This window comes from Anas platyrhynchos, chromosome 4 (genome assembly GCF_047663525.1).
Source record: "Anas platyrhynchos isolate ZD024472 breed Pekin duck chromosome 4, IASCAAS_PekinDuck_T2T, whole genome shotgun sequence".
NCBI classification, from domain to species: Eukaryota; Metazoa; Chordata; class Aves; order Anseriformes; family Anatidae; genus Anas; species Anas platyrhynchos.
This window is the reverse complement of record NC_092590.1, coordinates 19,860,566-19,885,759: the sequence shown is the minus strand read 5'-3', so window position 1 is coordinate 19,885,759 and position 25,194 is coordinate 19,860,566. Positions and strand designations below refer to the sequence as shown.

Below are 25,194 nucleotides of genomic sequence, written 5' to 3'. Positions count from 1 at the left end.
TCCAGTAAACGAATGCAGTTAGAAGAAAGTGTCCATAAAGTGAAGAAGCGGGTTAAATATCAGGAACATTTAGCCTGCATAAGGAATGTTCTGGGGTGATCATTCAGTTGGCTGGAGAGAGGTTGTGAAAAATAAAAGAAAGGAATAATGTTATTCTGACAACACCATCTGTGGTTAATCTGTGGAGCACTTCAACGCATGATGCAGATGCTAGAAGTTTATAAGTGTTTAAGTGTTTGGAAAATGCCAAGAAGATAAATATGCCAAAGGCTATGAAAGACAAAGTTAAAATCACAGAATGGTGACAGATTTCTGAAAAATGCCATTATCTGAATATCCTGTTCTTCTGATTGGCTGTCATCTGTTTACTGCTGTCAGAAATGAAATCATGAACTAGGTAGACATTTTGTCTCACCTAGAATGGCTGTTCTTAATTTTTTCTGAAAGCCACACTGAGGTAGTTCTCATCTTATGCAGTGTACTGATAAAGCAAAGATTTGTATTGTGTAGTGCAATACATTATGGTGTGAAAAAAAATAATCATTTAATGGTCACATTTTGGAAAGAGTACTATGTGGTTTAGTCCCTATCCCTGGTCTGGTATGGAATTATTTGGGATCTTTATTTTCTGCCATGAAGAGGGGAAAAAAAAAAAAAAAGTAAATGGCAGACTGGGGTGCACAGCAGAACAAAGCTAAATCAAAGTGTTAGGTTTGGATCCCTAACGTAAAGCACCATAAAAATGTGACTGTGATTATGAATTACACCCAATCTATGTCTGCCTTGCTATCATTCTGTAAAAAGGTGAAGATAAATTCTGAAGAACTGGTAAAACAACACCAGTTTTTGGAATAACTATATGAATCAGTTTGGGGTATTTTCATAGTTTAAATTTTGAGTTTTTTTTCACATCAGATTTATAAATGTAAGCATGTTTCTATTGGATGTATAATTTTTGAAAAATAGTTCAAAATCTATAATGTACTGTCTTGACTAGAAAGCATCAGTCAGTTGTTTAGCAATTTTTGCCTTTGGCTTCAGATACCTTAGGCAACACATTGTACACTTGTTCATTTTTCATTTGAGGTTTTATAGATGTTCTTTTATAAATAAGTGTTATAAATGTTTTAAATTTGCAAAAATGGATTTAAAAATCCTGTTCAAATTTCTTAAAAAAAAAAAAAAAAATAGTCACCATACACCTAGATTAATTTTAGCGCATATTATCAGGTCTCTTTCTTCATCCCTCTGTAAAATTCACAAGGAAGAAGTAGCTAGATGGGCAGTTCAGATCACTTTGATTTACCACTGTTTGTTTTTCGTTCCTCTATCTCTATATACTATAACACGTCAGAGAAGCAAAAACACAGTTCAGATATCTCATTATCTTTTTAGAATTAATTATGGGTCTGTTACTTCCTGGCGCATAAACTCTTATAAGTGTATAAAAATATACATTTTCTGGTGTATAACCTCACTGTGTGTGCATGCCCTTTCTGTTTTCATGAGAGTTAGAAACATACATGTGCACATATAAATATGTATACACACACATGTGAATCATAATCTTTTTTTCCTGGATGCATTTTAAAACCTATCAGTTGATGACAAGAAAAGAAAAGACTAACCTAATGTTAAGAGTTATGAGATCAAAAAGTTGCATTAAAGAAAAAAACAACCAACCAAAAAAACAAACAAACAAACAAACAAAAAAAACAAACAAACACATTTATTTCTGATGTTTAAAAAAAGGGGGAGGGCTCTTACCTAATAGTTAATAGTAACAGCCCCATGCAGACATATCTTGTAATGCAAAACAGAACTTATTTTTAAAACTACTAAAATTAAAATCATGACAGGCCTAGAGAATATGGCATACTGAAGTGTTCTAGTCTAGCTAGAATACTTAGCAGTGAATATTAATGATTTATTTTTTCAAAATGAATGTGATTGGAAGATTCGTGAATATATAAAAACTAGATAATGAAATGACATGAATATATTTAGTAAAATTTTAGAGCATTTTAGTCCACTGAAAAAGTAGCATAAACCAATGGGTCAATTAAAGTACCTATGTGTTTGGCAGCTGGTGGTATTCGTATTCTTGGTATTAGGGTCAATGAATGCAAGATGCCTTGATTGCAGTGTAGTGATGGAGTATCTTTTCATTTGAGGGAGAGGGGTTAATTTCATTCCCATCCACATTAAATCATTGTCTTCTCTTTCATACTAGTTAAGTTAAAAATATAAATATATTTATATATTTATTTATATATTTATTTATAAATATATAAATAAATATAAATATATATATATATATTTATATAATATATATAAATATATATATATAATATATATATAATATATATAATATATATAATATATAATATATATAAATATATATATATATTTATATATATATTTATATATTTATATAAATATATAAATTTAAATAAATATAAATATATTTATTTATAAATATATAAAAAAAAAAATTGCCTTTGAGTGGTGAGGTAAAATAAGCATTTTCTGTTCATTACAAAGGTGGATTATAGAACAGTGAAAAGCTTATTTTGAATTTTGGTAACAAGCAGCTTTGCTGGCTTTTAAGAAACACCTGATTCTTTGTTATTTTTTTTTATGCATTTTGTCATACTCTTTAGTAATAGTGTGTCTTTAAATAAATAAATATTGTAATTTTTTTTTGTCTGGTAGTAATGAACTTCATTATGGAAACAAACTTTTCTGAATAAGAAGTATTGGAAAGGAAAAGGAAGAAAAATGGTACAACAAATGAGGAAAAAAACAAAACAAAACAAAACAAAAAAAAACACGGGGGAGAGAATAAACAATAAGATAGGAAAAAGAAATAGAAAAGGAAGGAGCTAAAAGGAGAGCGAACCCCATAACTGTATTTCTTGTTCTTTCAAAAGCTCTCATGTAGGACTATGTTGTTACCTGAAATAACCATAAAACTGGGTTTCTGAAATGGTTCTGGCATTTTATTCATACAGAATTATACCGAATATACTTTATCATGTTTCATTAGAAATAGCCACTTGTTTAAACTCTCTCTCTGAAAGCCTCTCCTACTGGAAATACAAGTATATTCTTAGCAGTTATGATTACTATTAGATAAATTTGAACATGCTTAGCAATGCCAGTACTGCATTGTGTGAGTTTTCACAATGCCTGCACATGTTTTAACAAAGAAGCATGAAATGTGTGATGCATTCATTTTTATACAATTTATAGGTTTGAATGTAACTTGAAATATATAAGTATGCTAAAAGAGCTTGAAATATCTAGAAGCCATTCATTAGTTGTTCCTTTATTACTTTGTCCAATTAATGAAGGGCTATAAATTTTATATTAATTTAGAAATGCATTTGGCCTCTAACCATTATGATCTTTCATGATGTGGTGGTGACATGAAATAAAAACAATTGCTGGATGCTTGAACGATTTTAGAAATATTTATTACTCACTATAAAACTGTCTCTAAACTCTATAACGATGCTATAAAAATTACAGTACCAAAGGAGAAAGGTCTTTAGTAAGGACTGGGTTCAGGCTGATAGCAAGGCAGAACAAAAAGGAGAATGCCGTGTGAGTCTTGAAAGTGAGCAGATTTAAAAGGAAAAGAGAGAAAATAAAATAAAATGATCTCTTCAATATAAATGGACAGTTTTTAGGGGTTGATCTGAGCTCATTAGCAAGGTGTAGCTAGCTAAACAGGCTCTAAGGAGAATAATTGGTGAGACAAAACACAGGTAAAGGTTGATAGATTAGCAAAGAATTATTGAAGCTGACAACCCTCTGTTTTCCTGAGAAATGTTTGTGTGAAGTTAGGAACAGATGTTGAACAATATGGTACATGTGATTTCATGCTGTTTATGCAAGCTGACCCCTGGCGCTCTGTCTGAGGTCAAAAGATTTCCAAAATTTCAGTCAGCAGGAACAACAAACACATAGGTTGATGGCTGAAATCAGATGTATGTCTTACCTTTCAGCACAAGTCTGATGATTACGTATTTCAAATACAATCTAAGTCTCACTAGAGAACACCTGAAATGCTAGGTGTTGCATATTTTTTCTGGGTTCTAAGGGTATGCTGGGTTTGCTGGGTATAATCTGTACTTATCGCTCTCCTTATTTGATTATTCAGAGTAGAAACTATTATTGCATACTATTGTTACTATGGAGAATTCATTTCAACAAAACAATTTGCAATGCACAGTTTAAGTGAGGACATACTGAAATAAATCGGTAGAGTTAACTAGAATTGTATTTGTTACCTGAAGCACTATAATTATTATTTTTATTAAGTAGGAAATCTAATGATTCATACAAATAAAGATGCAATTTTAATTTAAAACACAAATGTTTTCTTTGTCCAAATATTTTACATACAGAATTTATCATTTAAATATTTAAGTACTGTTATTCAACCAAACCCAGTGTGTTTTAGGATCTGGCAGTTAACAGAGACATTTTGTCTGTAGTTATTTTATTGAATGCACTTTTGCTACAAGTATTGAGGAAGACAGCAGAGAACTATTCAAAACCCTTGTTCCTTGCTGGCCTTAACTAAAGCTAACATTGCTGGGATAAATTACTGGATAACATATTTCTCATCTTTGGATCAGACAAAAGTGCAGCATCTTCTGCCAACAGCAAATAGTGGATAGGTAGGAAAGAATGGAGAACGGGACAAGCTTATAGTCATGCTTCCCCAGTGCTCTCCATGTTACAGAGGTTCAGAGATTTTAAGTGAAAGGTGGTAACATTGTGTTAAGAAGCAGTAGATGAAGTTGGGGAAGAATTGGAAAGGTTTAAGATCATCATCCTTAATGAAGTAGAAGGCAGAAAAATTTGGCTCTAGTCTCTTTCTTCACAAAATTTAGCATTTTTGGATCCTAAAACATCAAGAAAAATACAAGAGGAAAAGTGAAAAATAACATGCCTTGAAAAATGGTGTCATTTGTGTAATGGCAGACAGATAATGTGATGGTAGATGATGATGAAACTGGGGAAGTCATTTGCGGAGTTGTAGAATGACTGCTTTAATCCTCAACTTTCCCTAAAAGGGTGATTTATTCATACAGTGCATTATGTTAAAGGACATACAGTATTTATTATGCTATAAAGCATCACAGAGAGGAAACAGCAGAAGTTGTCAACAAAGCTGTGCTTGTTCTTAATATTGTGACATTCCAGTTAACCCTATGAGCTACATTAACAGCTCTCTTGGGCTGGTTATCCAGACCTGCTGGTCTGGTTTTCCAGGCCAGTAGCCTAGCATGCAAGACAAGCTAGAAAGCAGTCCACCAGGAGAATGAGAACTCTTAAAAAACAAAGGAGGTAGCAGGTGAAGCAGTGGCATTACCTTTTGACTTTTTTGTTGTCTCTTGTTTTGTTTTCCCATTTTAATGACATTGTATAAATAGACCTAAGCAATATTATTGTCATGGGAAACATTTTACTTTGGCTTTCTCAGTCAATCATATATTAAGCAAAAAAAGGGAAGTCTGTGAAATAGAGCAATTATGAAATAATTATGAAATGACTATGAAATATTTTAAGTATTTTTATTTACAGTGTATGTTTGTCCATATTTGCAGTACTGATTCCTAAGAAACAAAGACTCTGACCACATATTATAGGGTTTATACATCTGTTTCTTTAACAGTGGAACTTATTGACCAGTTCCAAAGAGTAGTCACAAAAATTATTCAGTTCCTAAAGATTCTGTGAAAATAAGGAGGTCTACAGACAAGAGACCCTATAAATATCTCAAGTAAAGGGGCAGATTTTCAAATCAGATCTTCATTGACAGATCTTACTTTCATAGTTGTGGAAAAAATCACTTTGGAGAGAGCCCTTCCATACGCTTGAACAACATGGAAGAGCTCCAGTCACTTGGTTTTGTTTAACACCAAAATCAGTGAGACATGGACTGCAGGCTACCTGGAATTATGAGTCCAGTACTTATAGAGTTGCTTTGCTTTATATCTTCCTCATTCCCATTCTTTCCTCATCACTGTGTATCATGATGAACTACCTTTATGATAGTCTTTATTAAGCAAGGAGCAATAAAGGGTTGTATGTAAAAGATACTGTAGATTGGCCAGACTAAGTCTGAATTGATTGTTAAACACAGTTTGACAGGAGGATGTCTGAGAGTGAAAGAAGAGGCAGGCCCAGATTTACGTCCTTCAGACTTTCCCAGGAGAGTATAGGAACTGAAAGTAATGATGGTGATTAGCCTCAGAATCCGAAAGTTAGGGCAGGGAGGTGAGATAGCATCAAGGTTCTTTGATTTTGTTAAGAAGATATCCATGGCAGTCTTTTTGTTTGGTTGTTTGTTTGCTTGTTTTTAACAATATTTATTGGTTTCCCTCTTGGAAGAAAGGAAGTTTTCAGAAAGGAAAATATATTTCCCTGTTATGCTGGGAGAATACTGTATAATTAATGGGTCTTATGCATACAAGACTATGTAAAATATATTTTACAGTTATCACAGGAAGGGTGTGCTTGTCACATAATCTCCATGTTTCAAAACAAATTGATATAGACAGTAAAGGGCAGAAATTCTCAGTTACTGGTTGGAGAACATTTGTCACAAAATAGTGTTCCATTTCAGACCTTGTTTCAGATCTGTAATTCTGAAGGGAAACTCACAGAATAAATTCAGCAAACAATTCTTGGAACTAAAACTGGCAGCAACAAAAGATGCAGAAAGAATGAGATCAGTTTAAATACTGGTTTTATGACATTAGAATTTTTCTCACACCTCTCACTCAGATCACCCATAATTTCCATAGATAATAACTATCTTTCTCTTTCTTGCAGTTCCTCCAAAGCAAATGACTCTCTTATTCCCTTCCTAATATCTCTTCTGCTCCACAGGTACTAACCATGCTTGTCTGTCACATTATCTAGCTGATTAACATCATTATGGTTCAGTCAAAGCCATTGTACGCAATTTCTATTTCCTTGTGCTTCAGGCCTGAGTAAGCGTGTGAGTTCATCCCTTTAACTATACAAGTTGGGCTAATAAATGATATTGTTTTTTCCTATAAACTTTGTTTTCTGCTTTCCAGCTATTTACTTCTGGTATTTCTTTTATGCCATGGGGGAAAGAACTACATTTTCACTACATGGTTCTGTCCCTTCAACACTGTAGGCTGCCTGCCTATTCAGATCTGACTTCAGAGTCTATTCATTGCATAGGCGAGCAGAACAAGGAACTGCAAGGAACTATAATAAATAAATAAATAAATCTTTTAATTGTTGTACATGTATAAATCTATTTTTCTCCTGCCAGTTCATTTTCCCCATGGCAAAGGGGGTAGCAGAAATAGCAGGAACCAGTAGAGCTGCTGCTGCAGATTTGATGGCATTGAGACCACATCTTGACCCAGGGCAAGGCAGTGCTGCATGCAGCTCTCATCACCCAGGCTGTGGGCTGCTATTGCCATCTCCTGGCTTTCATGTTTTCCTCTTTCACTTTCCTTCCCCCCCCCCCCCCCCCTTTTTCTTTTTTGTTTGTTTGTTTTTGTTTTCTGTTTGCTATTTACAACATCCTGAGGAGGGGAAGCAGAGAGGGAGGTGTCAGCTGCTGCTCCCTGAGAACTGAGGACATGCAGGAAGAGCAGAGCATTGCACCAGGAAAGGTTCAGACTGGACATCAGGAAACATTTATTTCCTGTGAAGGTTGTCAAGTCTTTGAACAGTCTTCTTGGAGAGGTAGTGATGTCTCTTCTTGTCAGTGCTCAAGAGTTTTGGACAATGCCCTCATCAATATGCTCTAACTTCAGGTCATCCCTGAAGAGGTCCGGCAGTTGGAGTGGCTGTTCACCTTGACCTTCCAACCTTCCAAGCAAACTATTCTATTTTGTAGGGTCTGACAGAAACCTTGACTGGTGTTTTGGTGCTCCCTCAGTTGAAGTAATAATACGGAATTCTGAACGAATTATGGGCGTTGTCTGTGGCCATCACAATGCACAGATTTCATGATTACAGTCAGCATTGTATAACACTGTTTTATGTCTTTGATTAGAGGATGTATATTTTAAAAGTTTGGGGTCAAATAAGCTATTTCAGACTTAATATAAGTTTTGCAGAAAGTCCACAGCCTCAGCTTTTTTTTCATTCCTTTTGTCAGTAAAGACTGAGTGCACATTCAGAAGGGCAGAACTGAACACCATGTATTTCATTACGCACATCACCTTCCCTAAGGTGTGTTAAAGAGTTCTCATTTATGTTAAATCACCACAAAAATGTGTTCCATAGAACGCCTATTGGCAGCTGTTGTGAACTCAGCAACTACAGGATTCTCTTTGCAAAAGAAGTAACTTTTTACTGTAGACAAATAAGGGCAAATCAAATGCACTGACTCTTCATTTCTTTCAGTTCTAGATCTGAGAAGACATAATACTCTTTATTATCTGCTTTAGAAGTGAAGTAAATTTAAAGAAATCTTGCAATAACTGCATAATGCAGTTAAACCGAGGTAGGGCAGGCTTTCTACAATGAAATCTAAGATATGTTGAAAAATAGTGTCATAGTATTAGATCTATTTAGTAGTCTCATATGAGAAGATAATTTCAAATAGTGAAATATATCATAATAGCATAAACTATTACAGTGGTAAGTGTGGTAGTTTCAGTGGTTGTTCCATAAAACAACTTCTGAGACACAGTCTAATTGTGCCAAAACTTCCAGCAGCTCAATTGGTATCATATAGGCGTAGTGAAACTTAGTTTCAACAAATATTATTTGTATAGGGACACATATGAATTACGTTTCTTGAAAAAGAGCCAAGTGTAACGTATGCACTAAACATTCATGTCACTTAACACGCAGGCTCTAGAAATGAAATATAGTACTTCTTGATTTGTTGAATTTTTAGTTATTTGTGCCACAACTATTCAGTAGGTATGAAAGCAATAAGGAATGAATGGGCTTGTTGTTTGTTAGCAGCAAAGTTTCAAAGCCACCATGTTACCACTCTGCAGTTTCCTTTTCAGGCTATTTTGTGAAATTACGCTGCTCGTTTGCAACTCTGAAAGCTACTTTGGGACACTAATTCTGCTGCAGAAGTAGTAGTATTCTTTTTATAGGATTTATTCTGAAGAAGCTTTTTCTGCCATATCTGTGTTTTTCTTTCCACACAGGCCTGCTCGTTCACTTGTAATTAACCCTTAGTATGATGTGGGGTGCTCCGTTTTCCTATAAACTGCAAGGAATTATGAGTCTGCAGAAGGAGTTGGGTGGTGTGGGGTTCTCTTCAAATGCCTTCAGCTTGGCACTATCCTGAAATACAATATGTGAGGCAGGTGATCTGTAGCTTTGTATAGAACAACATGTGTGTATTCAAAACATTGTATGGCTTGCTTCAGTGAAAAGCCATAGAAAACATGAAGAATCAAAAAGAAAAGAAAAAAAAAAAAAAAGAAAAAAAAAGGAATCTGCAAAATCATGTAATATGCATTTTTTCAGTCAATCATTTACAGGCAATAGAACACAATTAGGAACTTGCTTCAGAATTTAAAAACCATAAAATGATATTGTATGGCTTGAAAATGATTCACTTACATTTCTTGATAAAGCATTGCATTTTGGTATGGCAACAGTGGTTTCCCTAAAAGTAATTTGTAAAGTTACCTTGAATAACAAATTAGTGACTTCAATACACATGGTTGTGGTAGGATTTATTTCTTTGAGCACTGCAGTGTTACCTTGATGTAGATTTATAGAACTGTGCTTTTGTGCTTTCTGGAAGCTTTGCAAAAATCTATACTGAATTAAAGAACATGTTCTGAAACTTTCTGTGGTATGAGAAATTTGCTCTGATGCCTTCCATGGAATTATTTCAGCTTTTATAAAGTTAGAATTCAAAATAATTAAACTCCAAATGTAGGTGAAGTTGGAAAATGAAAAGAAAGGGACTTTTAGTTAATTGTTGTAGTTGAAATTCTTTTATTCAGTCCAATGGGAACTTTGCTTCAGTTTTTTAATGATTTTGCAGTAATGGCTTTTCAGCTTACGCAATTTATATAGCAATTGTCTGATAATGGTGGAGAATTAACTCCTAATTAAACAGTCATAAATAGTGATGCAAGATGTGGTAAAATAATAAGCGTCTTAAGGAGAAATAACACCGTCCTTTGTTTTAGAGTGCTGTTCAATTACTTCTTTTGTTGTAAAAATATCTAACATTTCTGGTGCTATTTTACTGTTTAACAGGCCACGTCCATGTCCATTTTATGGTAATTGCCATGATTTACTGAGAACTCTGCACTTTAAAGCCCTAAAATTTAAAAGCATATGTGAATGAACAGAATTGGCACTTAGAGTTGTACACTGTGCCTAAACAGCAGCTGATCGGAAAATATTAAATATCATTCACTCAGTGAATATATGCTATGCATATGAGTATTATGCATTCTTCTTTGCTCTGGTTGACCCTTTCTCCACTTACATTTAAACCATGACATGGAATAGGATTAAATATTAAAAAATCATAATTTTTTTCTATAACTTACAGAGCATTGCAATTTTTCAAGTCCGTTAACCACTGTGTGAACAATCTGTGGACATTCTTCATGAACATCCTTGATAATTTTTTCTGAACATTCACAAAATGCTAATGAATATTAAGCAAAATTCATCAGGATGTAAAATCCAGTGAGGTAAGGTGGCCTTTTTCATCACATGAAAATTGAATTTTTTTTTTTTTTTGTAGTTTTGAGAAAGTTCTTGTTCGTTTAAAAAGTTCGATGACAATTGTTACTGGCATTTCCCTTTCAGAAGGATTAAATCTCTACCCATCAGATTAATAACTATGTACAGGTCATAAATGGCATGTAATAGCAAACATATAATAATTTACAAATCTCTACCACTACTTTATATACACTCAAATACATATTTAGATACATCTAAAATAATAAATTGGGAGACTTGTTTATACTGTCTGAATTAATAGTATGCCTGTACAACTCTGCAGGTACATCAGCACAGTACAGACCTAAGAAAAGGAAAACTATAGAACTTCCCTGCATGTCTGTTCAGGCAATGTTTATTACTGGACTCTCAGATGTAATTATGTGCCACTTCATGAGTCTATTGATAGAACAAGGAGTAACATTTTTAAACTAAAAGAGAAGAGATTTAGATGAGATCTTAGGAGGAAATTCATCACTCAGAGGGTGGTGAGGCACTGCAATAGGTTTATAGGTTTCCCAGAGAAGCTGTGGATACCCCATCCAAGGCCAGGCCGGATGGGGCTTTTGGCAACCTGGTGTAGTGAGAAGTGTCCCTGCTCATGGCAGAGAGACTGGAACTAGGTCCCTTCCAACCCAATCCATTCTGTGATTCTATGATTCATTAACAGTGACTCCAAACAGTTTTAGGCTCAATAGACTCAATTTGTTTAGTCCGTTATATTGTGTTGTCTCTCAAACTATGAGCTGTTCGGATAATCTTGACTGTGAGAGAAGTATAATCTGAGAAAACAACTGCATGCATGTTTTAGATGTAAACCACATGTTTTAGGCAACACATGAGCTTATGCTGTCACAAAGTGAATAACAGAAGGTTGTTAGAGTTTCAGTGTAACTGCTATCAGACAAAAGTTTGGGATTAGTTGATTTTGATGTTGAGTGAAACAATGTGCTCTTTAGTCGTATGGTATTGCTAGTCAGTATCTTTCTTTCACTTGTATGTATGCTTCCTCCCTGATCCTTCCTGTGACACTGGTGGTTTGGCCAATTTCCCATCCATTTTCCAGTTCACACTGTCAACACGTCCTTACTTTGGCTACCACGATACAATGTGAGACAGTATCCAAAAGTTTTGCTAAGATCAAGATAAATGACATCAACTACAGAACAAGTCATTTGATTATAGAAACAGTTGCTTTGGTAAAGTATGATTTGTCAAAAATCATGTTTTTGTTGTATTTGTCTTTAGTTGGAATATTTAATATAGTGTCAGTTATAAATGAGTTTAACACATTATTAACACAAATTCAAAATAACAAAAAGAAAAAAAAAGATTAAATCTTTCAACAGATAGATCACTGTTTGCTCTGCAGTGAAAAATTGTGCTTACTGTTGCTTTTGACATTTTAATGAGTTACATTTAAATTCACCCTCTGCAGGAACTAGGATTGGAGGAATAGATTACAAGCAAATGAGAAGGAAAGTAATATGTTAATTATTAATGTCTCTGTGATGTTTGGTAATTATTAAATTAAAAAAGTAGCTTCAGAGAAGCCCCTTGATACTAAGTTTTAAATTCAGTTTGAGAAGAATAATAGAGTAGACCATGGAAGCACTTGAAATGACTTACCAGAAAGATAGCAGATTAGCAGCCTCTAAACATTTCCCTATATAGATTCAATCATTTGTTAAGCGACAAGTACAATACATCTTCAGAGTGATTGATATATCATATGATATAGCCCATACACTAGGGAAATATAGAGGAGGTCAAAGGATTTCTGTTTTATATTCAAAGTACAAAGAAATTCAGGGAAATCAAAGTCTCCTGATCTGCTGAAAAAAAAAAAAAAAAAAAAAAGAATAATCAACTATAGTCTTAAATTTCTACCTCTGTAAATATTTCATGAGTTTTTACAGCACTCTGGATTTCTCTGGAATCATTTTACTTTGGATAAATCAGAGACTAGTTCAAAAAACAAAGAAACAAACAAACAACAACAAAGTAAATGACTGGTCATATTCTTTTTACTTAGAAAATGTCAGCAATGCTGGTTTCAGATGTTATTACAGCATTACAGTAAGAAGAAAAAAAAAGAGGGGGAGGAGTTATCTGCCTACCTTACCTTCCCCTCCCAGTTGTTATAAATTAGATGTTAATGGTAATAAAGGAAAGGCTATAAGGCTTTTCAACCTTTGGTTATAAATATTTCTACCAACAATATAAGAAAATACGTATTTTCTTTAAAAGTAACTGTGTACATTTATATATAAAGAGAGCATAAAACAAAACAAATTTGGGACTTCTTTTTTGTCATAAAATAAATGTGAAAGGTCAAAAGAAACAGTGAATGCAACTTAGTATTTATTAATTAGCTGTAATTGAAGCCTGTGATCACTTGTTTTGGTAATACCTTATTCTGAAATTTAGGGAAAGAAGATACAGGACACTATATATGACTAGACCATAGAAGAAAGCATGTCACACAAAATAACTCTGTATTTTAAGGAACATAAATTTCTATATGTGCCTTAGCTAAGACTTCTGCAGTGGACAATGTAAGTAACTGCCTGTGCCTGGTTGCTGCAACTATTTCTTTGCAAATTATTTTCACTTCAGACAGATTTGTTTCCATTCAACATCATCTATGTTGTTTTGTTGTTAGTATTTTAAAATGTTCATCATAGAACCAAAATTAGAAAAGATATTTCTTGTTTTAAAAGAAATCACCAGCTTAACTGCTTGTGCAGCACAAAACCTTGATGACATAAACCAAACTTGTCTTACACAAAGATATGGCATACTTGTCTTGTATGAAGATACGAGGGTATTTTAAAATTTGATCATTATCTGCTGAGATATTAGCATACTTTAAAAATACTGTAGCAGATAATAGTTCTTTTTCAGGATAGTCCAGTGATGCAGATCTCTGTTACTAGAGCTGCAGTTTTCTGCTAAGATAGTGGTACATTAAATAACTCTGCTAGAGAAATTAATCTTAATTTATATTTCATGGGCCAGATTTCAGAAATTGATATTATAAGCTTAGTGTTATTTAAGTGGCATATCAGCTGTGTGCTTTTGTGGCTTAATAGCAGCCTTTATCTTTACAGAATACTGTGTATGGTGTAATAGTAACACAGGGGTAAATACACTGGGAGAAAGGGTAACCGAAGCTGTAAAGGCACTGTGAGATGCGGTGCACGCTCTCCAGGTTACGTGACTGGGAGATCTGCCATGCTGCTGCATGTTGCTTCTCCACTCTCAATCCCAGTGCAGCTGCGTCTGGCATGAATTATTATTAGACTAGTCTACATTTGTACGTGTCTTGTGTTGTTCACTAGAAACAGCTGAAAAATAGAGCATGAGTAGTGACAGAGTTATTTCGAACATTTTAGGGGGAGGGAAGAAATTGCCAAGTGGCTTCCTCCCTCTGAGGGAGGAAGAAAGGTCATGAAAAGATTTGGAATAGGCTCCTGTTTTGTTCCTAACCTTAAATCTAACCAGTCTTGTTTTCTTGTTAACCTTGCTGTAACCTCTTTTGCCTAAAAGCATCAGGGGCAGTTTGTCAGTCCTCCAGTCGGTCTCAGGGACAATCTACACCTCTCCATTCCTCTTCTGGACTTTATCCTTCTTGGAATAAGTAAGCTACCTTTTTCCCTTCTGTGTTTAAGGGGAACTATCTGAGAGGATTGAGATGGACCACAAGGAGAGGGAATGAAGTGTAACTGCAGAGCAGGAGAGCAAAAGTGTCTATGGACACAAGGGAGATGATAGGTAGTGCAGAGAGATCTGTGGAGCTAGAAGGGAAGGTAAAACAATAGTGGCTGGGGACAAAGAGTCACTAACTACCCACCTAGGTCCCCAGTAGACTTCACAGTTTCCACGGGCTCCATTTTTTTCTCAATTTTTTCACCACCCATGAGTAACTGATAGAACCTTTTTTCTCTGGTAACTACTGCATTTCAAAGCTGTGAAGATGATACTGCTTTACTGCTTGTTATATTTTCTAACATGAATTGTTATTAAAGGTTATTAAAAGTATTTTAAAGGTTATTAAAATGTTAAGATAGTTCTTCCTATTATTTTTTATGCCACAAAAGGTTATTATACTCGTACAGGATTTTCCTCTGTTTTCAGGGTAATGAGTTCATTATTTTCTGCCTCAGAATAGAAGTACCTCTTATTTGGTAACTTGTACAAAACCACTAAATATCTAGAAGTATTTGGGTCAAAACGCCATCTGTAAATTAGAAGCAAGTGCAGTCTTTGTCAGTGAGTTTTGAAGAATATCACTGCTGTCCCCTTCCCCCTCCCTCAAAAAAAAAAAAAAAAAAGATATACAGATGGATTGAAACTTAACTGTACAAAAAAGGTGAAATATAATGTGATCAGAGAATACTAAATTGATTATATAGTATAATCAATTACATCTGTCAATTTCTAGTAAGTTTCCAACAAGAATTGGAAAATAAAATAACATTTCTAGTTAGGATTGTTAAAAGAAAAAAAAAAAACTTTAAAAATATATAAAAAGGAAAAAAATGAAGGCTAAAAATGAGTGATATTTCCAGGTTCAATTCTTCCTTATTCTTTTAGAAATGTATAAATAGCCATCATGCCTCTTCTTTACCTTGGCAGATGCTACACTAGCAACATAAAATTCTAGTGCAATTGCTAAGAAAAAATAAAATTATATATAGTTATAGTTATAGTTATCGACCGACTGTATCTTGAAGTGTTAAATTTTGCCCTAAATAAGACCCTTTTCTCTTCCTTACAGGTTTGTCTGTCACTAATCCTAAAAGTGAAATGTATTAGTTTAAAATGCAGTGCTCTTTTAATGCTAAGTCAAATATTCATTAAGTTCTAGTTGCCCTGAACAGGAGACAGAAAGTGGTATCCACCACTGGAAACAAATATTTAATCTAGCAGTTGCAGAATCATTATGATAGTTTCTCAGGTGACAGCAGTAGAAATAAGTTAAATGGGAATTGCAGCATTATAAAATGGCGTTTTAGCTGTTATTGTCTAGATTATTGTAGTTCAGATTGCTGATCAAAGAATTAAGAATTGAGAATAGACTGTGTAATAAGGAAATGTGCATATTGTTAAGGTTGCTTTAGCATGAAAGAGTGGCCAAAGTTTCATTAACGTTGCGGTCTCAATCATTGGGTTAACTGCAGTAACATAATGCAGTGCAATTCACCTCATTACTCCTGGGTAAGCCACACTAGCTAAAATCATGAAAAAACTAATCTAAGTAAATGGGAGATGATACTAGTGGCAATTACTACATCAAGAACCTACGAAATTTTAAAAACAAATTGCAGGGAAAGATTGGTTTAGATTTCAGATAGAATAAAAGTATCTTGTGCTCAGAATAGATGAGGAAAAATGGATAAAACAAATACAGAATCTTGAACAAACAGCCCTAATAGTTTTTTTTGTTTGTTTGTTTGTTTTTTATCTGTCATCAAATAAATTTTGAATACGGCAACCAATTTGCAGTATCACCCTACAGAAATTCATGTAGCTACAAAAGGATCATAAATGACAGGATGAAATATTTGCCGACTGTATAGCATTCATTAATCTTTGAGCTGAACAAATCCAGGCTGACTGCAAGAAAACAAGAGATAGAAGTTATGACATGAACCAGGTTCTCTGGTATTTTATAGGAATTAATGGAAATACTGTAAATATTTCAGTCTTTAAGCACACTTGCACTGCACTAAAGATTGTTGTAGGAGATAGTTTGCTATATCATTGCAAAATAAATATAACTTCCATGAGTTAGATAGCTTTACATATTAAAGCTATGCAAATGTATCTGTTACTTAGAAATTCTCTTTATCTGAAAAATGAAAAAATATTCAGTTTTCTTATGGAAGAATATACATTGTTCAATGTTGCTTTAGGCAGAAATTCTCCATAATTTTCCAAGGCAATATTGGTGTTAGTAGGCTGATTGTAAAAATTCTGATGGATACCTTCTTAGAATAGTAATTTTCTCTATCAGCTAGATTTAATGAAGAATTTTTTAATGTGTTTGTGAGAGAGTAAAAAATAAATGTTTTTGGAGAAATGCATCAATTTTGACTATTCACTCATGTTAAGAGCTGAATTTCTAGATTCTCATTTTCAAACATAGTTGGAGTCCAGTGGTCCTAAGTACCCTTTATAGCAGCTACCGCAGAGCTCACCTGGGATGTGCTAGAGAATAGCTGTAGTACTTTTTTTCCACAGGTGTGTGGAGTGTGGATCTGTGTGGCCAACCACCAGCATTACTACCGGAGTATGCAGGTAGAGAGCAGTGTGCAGACATCCCTGGTTACATTGGTGGCATGCAGGTGGTGCAACTCAGTAATTTTTCCTTTAAACCGTACTCGTGTACTCTGTTAGTACTGGTGTTAGATGACTGGTGTTACCTACAGGCATTTTGCAGTGTGTTCTTTGTGTATGTGTGAGTCTCTTTAGAATACTTTAGAATACTTTATGATGAATTGAACAGGTTTTGATAGTACTAACACTTATCAACATGAGTTGATATCATATTCACAGAACTATTTTCGAAGGGACTGCATTTCAATTCAACAGCAGTAAGTAGATGTTGCATGTGTATGTAGATTTTGTGATAACCAGTGCACTCACTTCCTTGATAGCTCTTAATCATTGCTAAATAGATTTGAAATTTTATTGGTTTACATAATAGTTGCATATAATTCAGGTATGTAACCAAACTAAATATGTTTATTTAGTTTATTTGATATTATTTATAACCATCTAACTTGTTTTGCTTTTGATTTAATTAATGCTTTGTTATTTTTTCCCAAATTTTCCATTTTTTCCTCCATTGCCCTCAAATTAAATGGTTAGAAACTGTGTGCTCTGTTTCCTATAAAAATACAGACAACTCACAATATACATGCATGTTTGCTGTATTTGCTGTGATTATGGAAATAGTTTGCATACATATTTGCTGAACTTAAAGATCAAAAAATATATGAATATAGAAGGGTAAGAAAGAAAGATGATTATAATTAAAAATATATATATATTTTTTAAAGCAAAAGTGTTGGCATTTACTCTGGTAGTTTTAAATGATGTAATAAATTATAAACTAGCAACGGATTTTTTATTTAATTTTATTTCATGAATCATGTTAGCATATTTTTAAAAAATAAGAAACTCTCACATCTTTTACAGTGATTATTGCAAAAACATATTAAAAAAATAAAAACTAGAGAAGTATAAAAAGCCATGCAGTGTGTCTGGCATTTTCATTAATGTGTTTGGTTCCCTTCTGATATATATAACCTGGTTCTTTATTCTGCTGATCAGCATTGAAGATGTACAGCATAAAACTGCTGTGATAATACACTTGTTAGTGTCAGCATTTCTGTCTCATGTTGCTCAGTTTGGTCATCTAGGATAATCATATGTCATTGCGTACTATGCCTGTAGGAATAGGAAGAGTATGTCCAAAAATTACAATCAAATTTTCAAAGGCTTATTGAAGTAACAGTGTTCTTGTGCACTTCCCATTTGGATCTTAATTTAGGATAGTGCTTTAGAGCCTCAGTTTAAGTTTGGGAAAGTTTTTGTTTGTTTGTTTGTTTGTTTGTTTGTTTGTTTGTTTTCACGATTTAACAATTTATTTTTTGCTGAATTGGAAATGTGTTTTAAAAATTTTGTCTTTAATTTACGCCACTCTCAAAACTATGAGAGTACACTATAGGTCAGTTTATGACCACAGTTATATTCACTATATTTTGAAAGACATATTTAAGCATAAGCTTTATTTTAAACAAGCAAGTACATCTGCTGAACCTATTGATTTCAAAGATTTGGCGCCTGAATTTTCTTATAAAACAGGTTGTGTTCAGCATTATGGTTCCCATTCACTTAGTGGGTCTCTTTTATGAAACAGCACGGTAGTTTTAAAATCTCTAAATATTTTTCTGTAGTTACAAAATCAAGTGTTCTCTACAAATAAAAAGTTGTGATCCATTGTGTCACATACTATATTTCACTGTTTTTCTGCCCCCCTTGAGAAACTTGTATATCAATCAAAATAATCTTTTAGAAGGTTCAGAACTTTTTTGCTGATTTTACAACAAACTTATTTTCTTATTTTCAGTGTTCTGTTTAGTAAAAGAAAATTAAATCAAAGAAATAAATTCACAGGTACCTAATTTATGTGCCTGTGGTATTCCTAAAGGAACTTAGTGCAGATTTCACAAAGCAGTCTGGACTGTTTCTGTACATGGATTACTGATATTAGAGAAAAAATCTGTAATTTAAAGGCTTAATAACCTTGGACAAATTTTTCTGAGTCAGGAAGTCCCAATTTTGGATGTTCAGTTATCAGCAACAAAATGACCAAGCTGGGACATGATATCTTGAAAACATGGTAAAATCTAGTTTTACCTAGGTAATGCCATGGCTTCTGTGAAAGAGCAACACCTTGCAAAATTTTGTTAAGTCCAATACAAATGAATACAGAAGTCTACAGTCTCTGAATCGTTTCAGTATGAAATGCAACAAATATTAGTGTTTATCTTAAAAACATACATCACAGTTTTCTGCCACAAAACTACTTGCTAAAACAAAATCTCAAATCTAATGCATTACTGAACAGTCTATATTTGGATATGTAGTTACTTCATATACACCTGGTCCCAGAACTATTTAGTCACGCTAACATTCATTCTCTTCCTGGCATGAAAGTTACGGGAACATTTGGATTTACTAATATTCACAACATCAGAAGTTTTAGCACCATACTTCTAAGTTTTTCTCTCAAACCATTATCTGTCCACTGTGCTTTTTTGTTTGCAATACTTTTTGGTGGATTTTTTTCCAAAAAAGTCTCATAATGTGTTGGTGAATTTATGCCCTTGAGATATATTCCAGATGTTTTACGGGAGCAAAATTATGCTACCTGAGGTTCCTCCATGTTGGCATCCTAGAAGTCCACCTCAATCAGCTAACACATCTGCTCTCTCAAGTTATGTATGACATAATGTTAAGAATTCATGTTAAGAATGAATGCAGCTTTTACTCTGTTCCTGTGATGAACTGAACGTTGATCAGGTTCTATGCCTATGCTCAATATAATTATCCCAGTGGTCCCAAAATACTTGCATTAGCAAGTAATGAAAACTCAGTTTAATGCACCAAGACGTTGTCCTGCTCCCTTTTCATAGCAGATTTTTCCTTATTTTTATCAATAATGGAAAGCCAATTCTAGTCTATGTGCCTGACTCTGGCCCTTTAGAAAGGAGCCTATTTTATAGCAAAGGATCTATAATTAACTGAACATCTATTTCTATTTGTTGTTGGATGTCTTTATGCCCCACAGTTTCTCGTTGCAGGAGAATGAAGACATCTTCTGCCCCTTTTAGTAACGTGCTAGTAACATGGTCTGCAAGACAGAAGTGTGTCAAGCATTATATCTTAGCTTTGTGGTTAGATCAGATATTTTCATTTGATTACTGAGTTGAAACCTGCCTCCCACCAAGATATTTCTCAGCTGTCACCTAAGTGGGGATTAACAATGACATATCAGGGGAAAAAAAATATATATATATGTGTATATATATATATATATTTATCCTGGAAGACATGATTTCTGAGTATCATTGAGTAAAGCCTCTGACTCATTTTCTGAGTTCTTCCTCTTCCAAATCCTCATCATCAATGTGCTTAGAGTTGTGAAGACACAGGTAGACTCTAAGTAAAAAACTTTTTTTTATGCCTTGTTTTAGGGCACATTCACATCTCCAGCAAATTCCGGTATTCTGTGACTCAGTATAGATTCACATATACAGTTGGACTTACCTTTTAGCTTACATTTTCTTTCTAAAGCTTGCTAGAAGTCTAACAGCCTCAACAATTAACTACTAAAAAATCAATATCTCCCCATCTTGCAGCATACAGATGTGCTGTGATGAGCTCTGCAACATTCATTAGAAGACCTTTTCATGAAGGGATACAATGACATTTTGTACACAGCTAGGTAGAAGTCTGTTTGGATGAAGTAAACTTTGCTTTCTTTGAAATGAATAATGATGGTTATTTTAAGAGGTCTTGAAAAGGGTAAAATACCTGCTTGGGTTCTTGTCTAATAACCTTTGTACAATGCTGTGTTCTTTCCATCATGAAAGACACTGGTGATTGATACAGTCATACAAAAAAGAAAAATAACCTCCATCCTTCCTAGCACAGGCAAACTGTATCAAGGAGCTTAATGAGTTTTAACTTCATAGCTTTATTTGGGAGAAAGCAAAGCCAATCCCAAGCTATATTACTATTGAGATAAAGAACCATGTTTAAATTGTTGCAGGTTAATCTAGTGTAAAGCTATTTTAGATGAAAAAGTAGTCGTTCTAAACCTATTTTGAAAATGATGTTATGATAGTAGAGTATGGAAATTTTCATTTAGTGTGGGTGTACAGAAAGCCTTAGAAAATGTTGATTATGTTTTCTCAATTCACTATGGAAAATTTGGCGTAATATGTTAATTCCCTAGTAGCTTACACCAGTAACAATGTCTTTCAAGTTTTTCTCATCTGTATTTCAATTTTTCTAAGCTCTGCGGTCACTGCTGATGGTGCTGCCCCTTCCTACATTCTTAATATATCAAAATATCAATACTGTTGTGAATTATTTGTAGAGCTATGATAAATATCCCCACTGAATTCAGACAAAAATAAAAATAAATCTTAATCTGAAATAAATCTTAAAAAATCTTAATCTGAAATAAAAAGTTTGACATCACTAGAAGGTTTACTCAGGTTCAAAATGGAAGACATACATGCTGATCTTTCAGCCTCTTTCATCTTTCAATGATGCAGAGCTGATGAAATCATTTGGCCTTTCCTTAAATTCCAGAGACTTATACTTTGTCAGTTAAGGTTAATAATTAAAAAAAATAGAGAATTAGAGGGAAACATTTTCTCAAAAACACTCCATGACCATTTTTTGAAGGATACCACTATACGGGACTTAAAGAATAAGAATAAACTACATCTACATTGTTTACTTTTCAGAAAAGGGGGAGAGAAAACAAACAAACAAACAAAAAAAAACCAGCTTGCAGGGTTTTTAACCTTTTGTGCATCAAACCTGCATTTTGTGCATCAGTGAAAAGAAATATTTTTGAATTTACTTAGGAGAAAGCCCAGATTATATATTTGGGTACAGTGGGAATTAGTTATGTCTGTAGAAAAACAAAAAGACTGATGGACATATCAAAAGAAAGGAAACTCAGAAACCTGGCAAGCAGTTGCCGTACATAATCAACAAAAAGTAAGCTGCTCTTGTTGTGGTCTGGTAGAAAAAGCCAGCACATAGCAACATACCATATAAAAATAATAATAATAATAATAAAAATTAATAAGTTCTGGGATATGGTCTTTGCTATACAAGTTACCAAAACTAGATACAATTATGTAAGTCTGAAATAGAATATATAAAGTTCAGGAAATGTGTTCTGATCTTATTAAGGGTACTTTTCCCAGCCACCACCAGCACTTTATCTTTCAGAGCTTGTACTTAAGAACAAGTCATCTCTAAAAAGGAAAAGTTAAAGAGCACATTGCTATTTTGGAGATAGTTGGTGCTATGATAAATTAAGGGATTCCAAGGCAATAGAGATGTACATAATTTACATCAGTTTTTATTTCAGTGTATTCAGGGCTGTGACATTATTTTGTGGACATAACTGCACTGACACATCAAAATCCACTACAGAAAATAACTGTTTAAAGACATTAGTCACATCACACTGATGCACAGACCTTCAGTTTCTGAAAGACTTCATTTTTTGGCTAGGGTTTAACTACAAATGGCCTTACATGATGATGTACTGTAGGAATCTGACCGGGGATGGAGTCTTACAAGACTGCTTCCTTTTTTGTGATCAGACAGGAATGAGGGAAGATAGTGAGTGGAGTCTTGTTATTAGCTCACTGAATGTGTCAGGCATTGCTAGGCAGGAAGAGGTCTGGAAGGGAATGCTGTGTGTCGTTTGCTGGAGATTTCAGTGCATGGTTATGCGGCCATGAAGTATCCAGAACAATAGAACCTAGACCAAATTGATAGATTGTGTCTATTACATCCTATAATTTATGTATTGCAGTTTAAGATTACACTGGAGAAGTAATCTTGATTCTTAACAGAAAATAGCAATCCATTACTGTCTAAATCCAAATCTGCCTGTCCTTGGAGAGAGTAAACACACACTGCTCCTTAAGACAAGGATATATTCATTTACAATTTAGGAAAATAATAACTACTTCCTGTTGCCAAGAATACTTTATTTATTTATTTACCTACTACCTGCACTCTAGTGTAGATGTGATTTTCCACAATGCCTTTTAGTCATTATTCCCACAGCATGTGTGTGAATATTTATGATTCTGCTCTTTTCTGGATGTTCTTCAATAAAACTAGTGTCTGGCATTGAAAGGATGATAAAATCAGCAACCTTTCTGAGAGGGTAATGTTACTGCCCAGCAAAAGCTGAGGGACTGGACTTTGTCAGTAGGGATATTTGTAGTCATATATCCGTTTTGAGTCACGACCCATGTTCTGTCAGCAGGTAACAGTATTCAGTTTAAAAGAAATAAAAATTTGATTAGAACAGAATACTGTACGTGTCTATCCTCAGATGGTCCGTTAAGGCTTAAATACTGGGCTTTTACAATCCTCTCCGATTGTGGCATCCACATTGTTTTGATAATGATCATGCTTGAGAAGTCTTAAGATTTTTAAAGATAAGATTCTGAACATAGTAGAATTATAACTACTGGAATAGTCTGATGACTGCATGAGTTATATTTTAGTTTCTTTTGATGATTGACTCAATTCACACAAATCAGTGCTTATAAACTAGAAATGTAACAGCAAAAGAGAACAGAATACAGACACTATGGTATAATTTGCCTCTGCTGTTTTATTTGCATCCTCTTTACATTCTAAAACGTTAGCATCTGGTATGTGACCACATACCAAAGTTGTGTATTGATAATGTAAATAGGCCATACTTGAAAGGAAAATAAAAAATGAAAAACAAAAAACATAACTGACAAATATATTTCACTGTTCACCCGAGTACTATTATTGCATTTTTGAAAGGCTTATCCCTAACTTTAAAGCATAGGCTGTACTTGTGTATATGGAAAGCTGTTTTCTGACTTTTCCAGAATGGCACAGATGATAATTTCAGTTAGTCTTTCCTGCTGGTACTAGAGAATTGGCATTGTATAGTCCTTTGCTATCTTAGGTAATATGCCTCAGCAATGGATTCAGTACTAGTGACTACTCACAAGATGTGCTTGGCAGCATTATACTCCAGATGGTAAACTAAAAAAAATCTGCCTTTCTACAGCAGCAGTAGCATCTGGGTTTGTGGCTGCCTTTCTTGTTGATCTCTGCTCAACCTACTGGGCTCATTTTCTTCTTTTATATCATCACAGATATGAAATTGCTCATGAGAAAGGCTCCTTTTAGGATGCATTTTCTTTTAATGAGAAAAGATTAACTTTCCGATCATCTTGATAAAGTTACAAGTTTGCTTCTGGAAGGAGCAGAATATGAGCTGTGCTTTTACTGTCATGAATCATATTTACCATGGACCAAATATCTGTTAGTGGTTAGAGTACATTAGATGCTTCATTAGAAGACTCCAATTTTCATGTGGTTTGAGAATTAAGCAGTGTAAGTGGGAATGATCTGAAGACCATCTTCAGCAGATTCACACCTGAAATAGAACTGTAAATTTAAATCTACACATTGACTTGTTATAGAGGCCTACATGAAGTTTAGAAAATCAGTATCAAGCTAGTTAAGGAATCTAAAAGGCAAATGTTTTGTAGAGGAACTTGAGGTGCATGAATTTAGGGTGAAGAACACTTATCAAATGTAATGATAGGTTCACTCTATAACAGAATAGCTTGATTGGGATTAAAATAAAGCAACTTTCCCTGTGATAACGAGATGAACCTCTGACGCCAGTCATCGTTTCACATCAGAGTGAAACCTAGTTCTGTCATTACTGATTTTCGTAGGGAAAAAAAAAATGTTGGTGTTTGACAGTGTCTAGAAGGATGGAACGTGTTTGTCAGTCCTTTATCTTTGCTAAAAGTCGTGTGGAAAATATACTCATTTGTCTCTGAACTTGAGATAATCTCTGCTGCTTTAGTATTCCCCACCTAAAATGTTGGTTCGAACAGGAATGTAGATTCCAATAAATGCCTAGGATTTAGAGGTTTAATGGCTACAATGTGCCTTCATGAGTGAGTTTGAAGGAGTTTGGAGTTCTGAGTTAAGGACTAAAACAGTGGGCTTAGCTTAAAAAGTTAAGGCTGTCTACAGCCTTACATGTATGCACCAGGTCAGTTCTTCCCTAAGACTAATTGTGTAACTGATGCTGGTTTGGTGTAACTCTAA

The 25,194-nt window shown here is 34.1% G+C and overlaps 1 protein-coding gene across 13 annotated transcripts in view; it reads left to right on the top strand.

Annotated features, from left to right (window-relative positions):
* The window catches only part of SGCZ (sarcoglycan zeta), a 444,851-nt gene that overhangs the window by 247,623 nt on the left and 172,034 nt on the right, over nt 1–25,194 (top strand). Inside the window, exons 1-2 of one of the 13 annotated variants that reach the window (XM_072037150.1) lie at nt 14,122–14,377; nt 16,984–17,040. The exons of the other annotated variants lie outside the window; for them this stretch is intronic. Coding sequence (XP_071893251.1) covers nt 17,035–17,040 — 6 coding nt within the window. The 5' untranslated portion in view covers nt 14,122–14,377; nt 16,984–17,034. Of the gene's footprint in view, nt 1–14,121; nt 14,378–16,983; nt 17,041–25,194 lie in introns of those variants that run through there. 13 annotated transcript variants of the gene reach the window in all.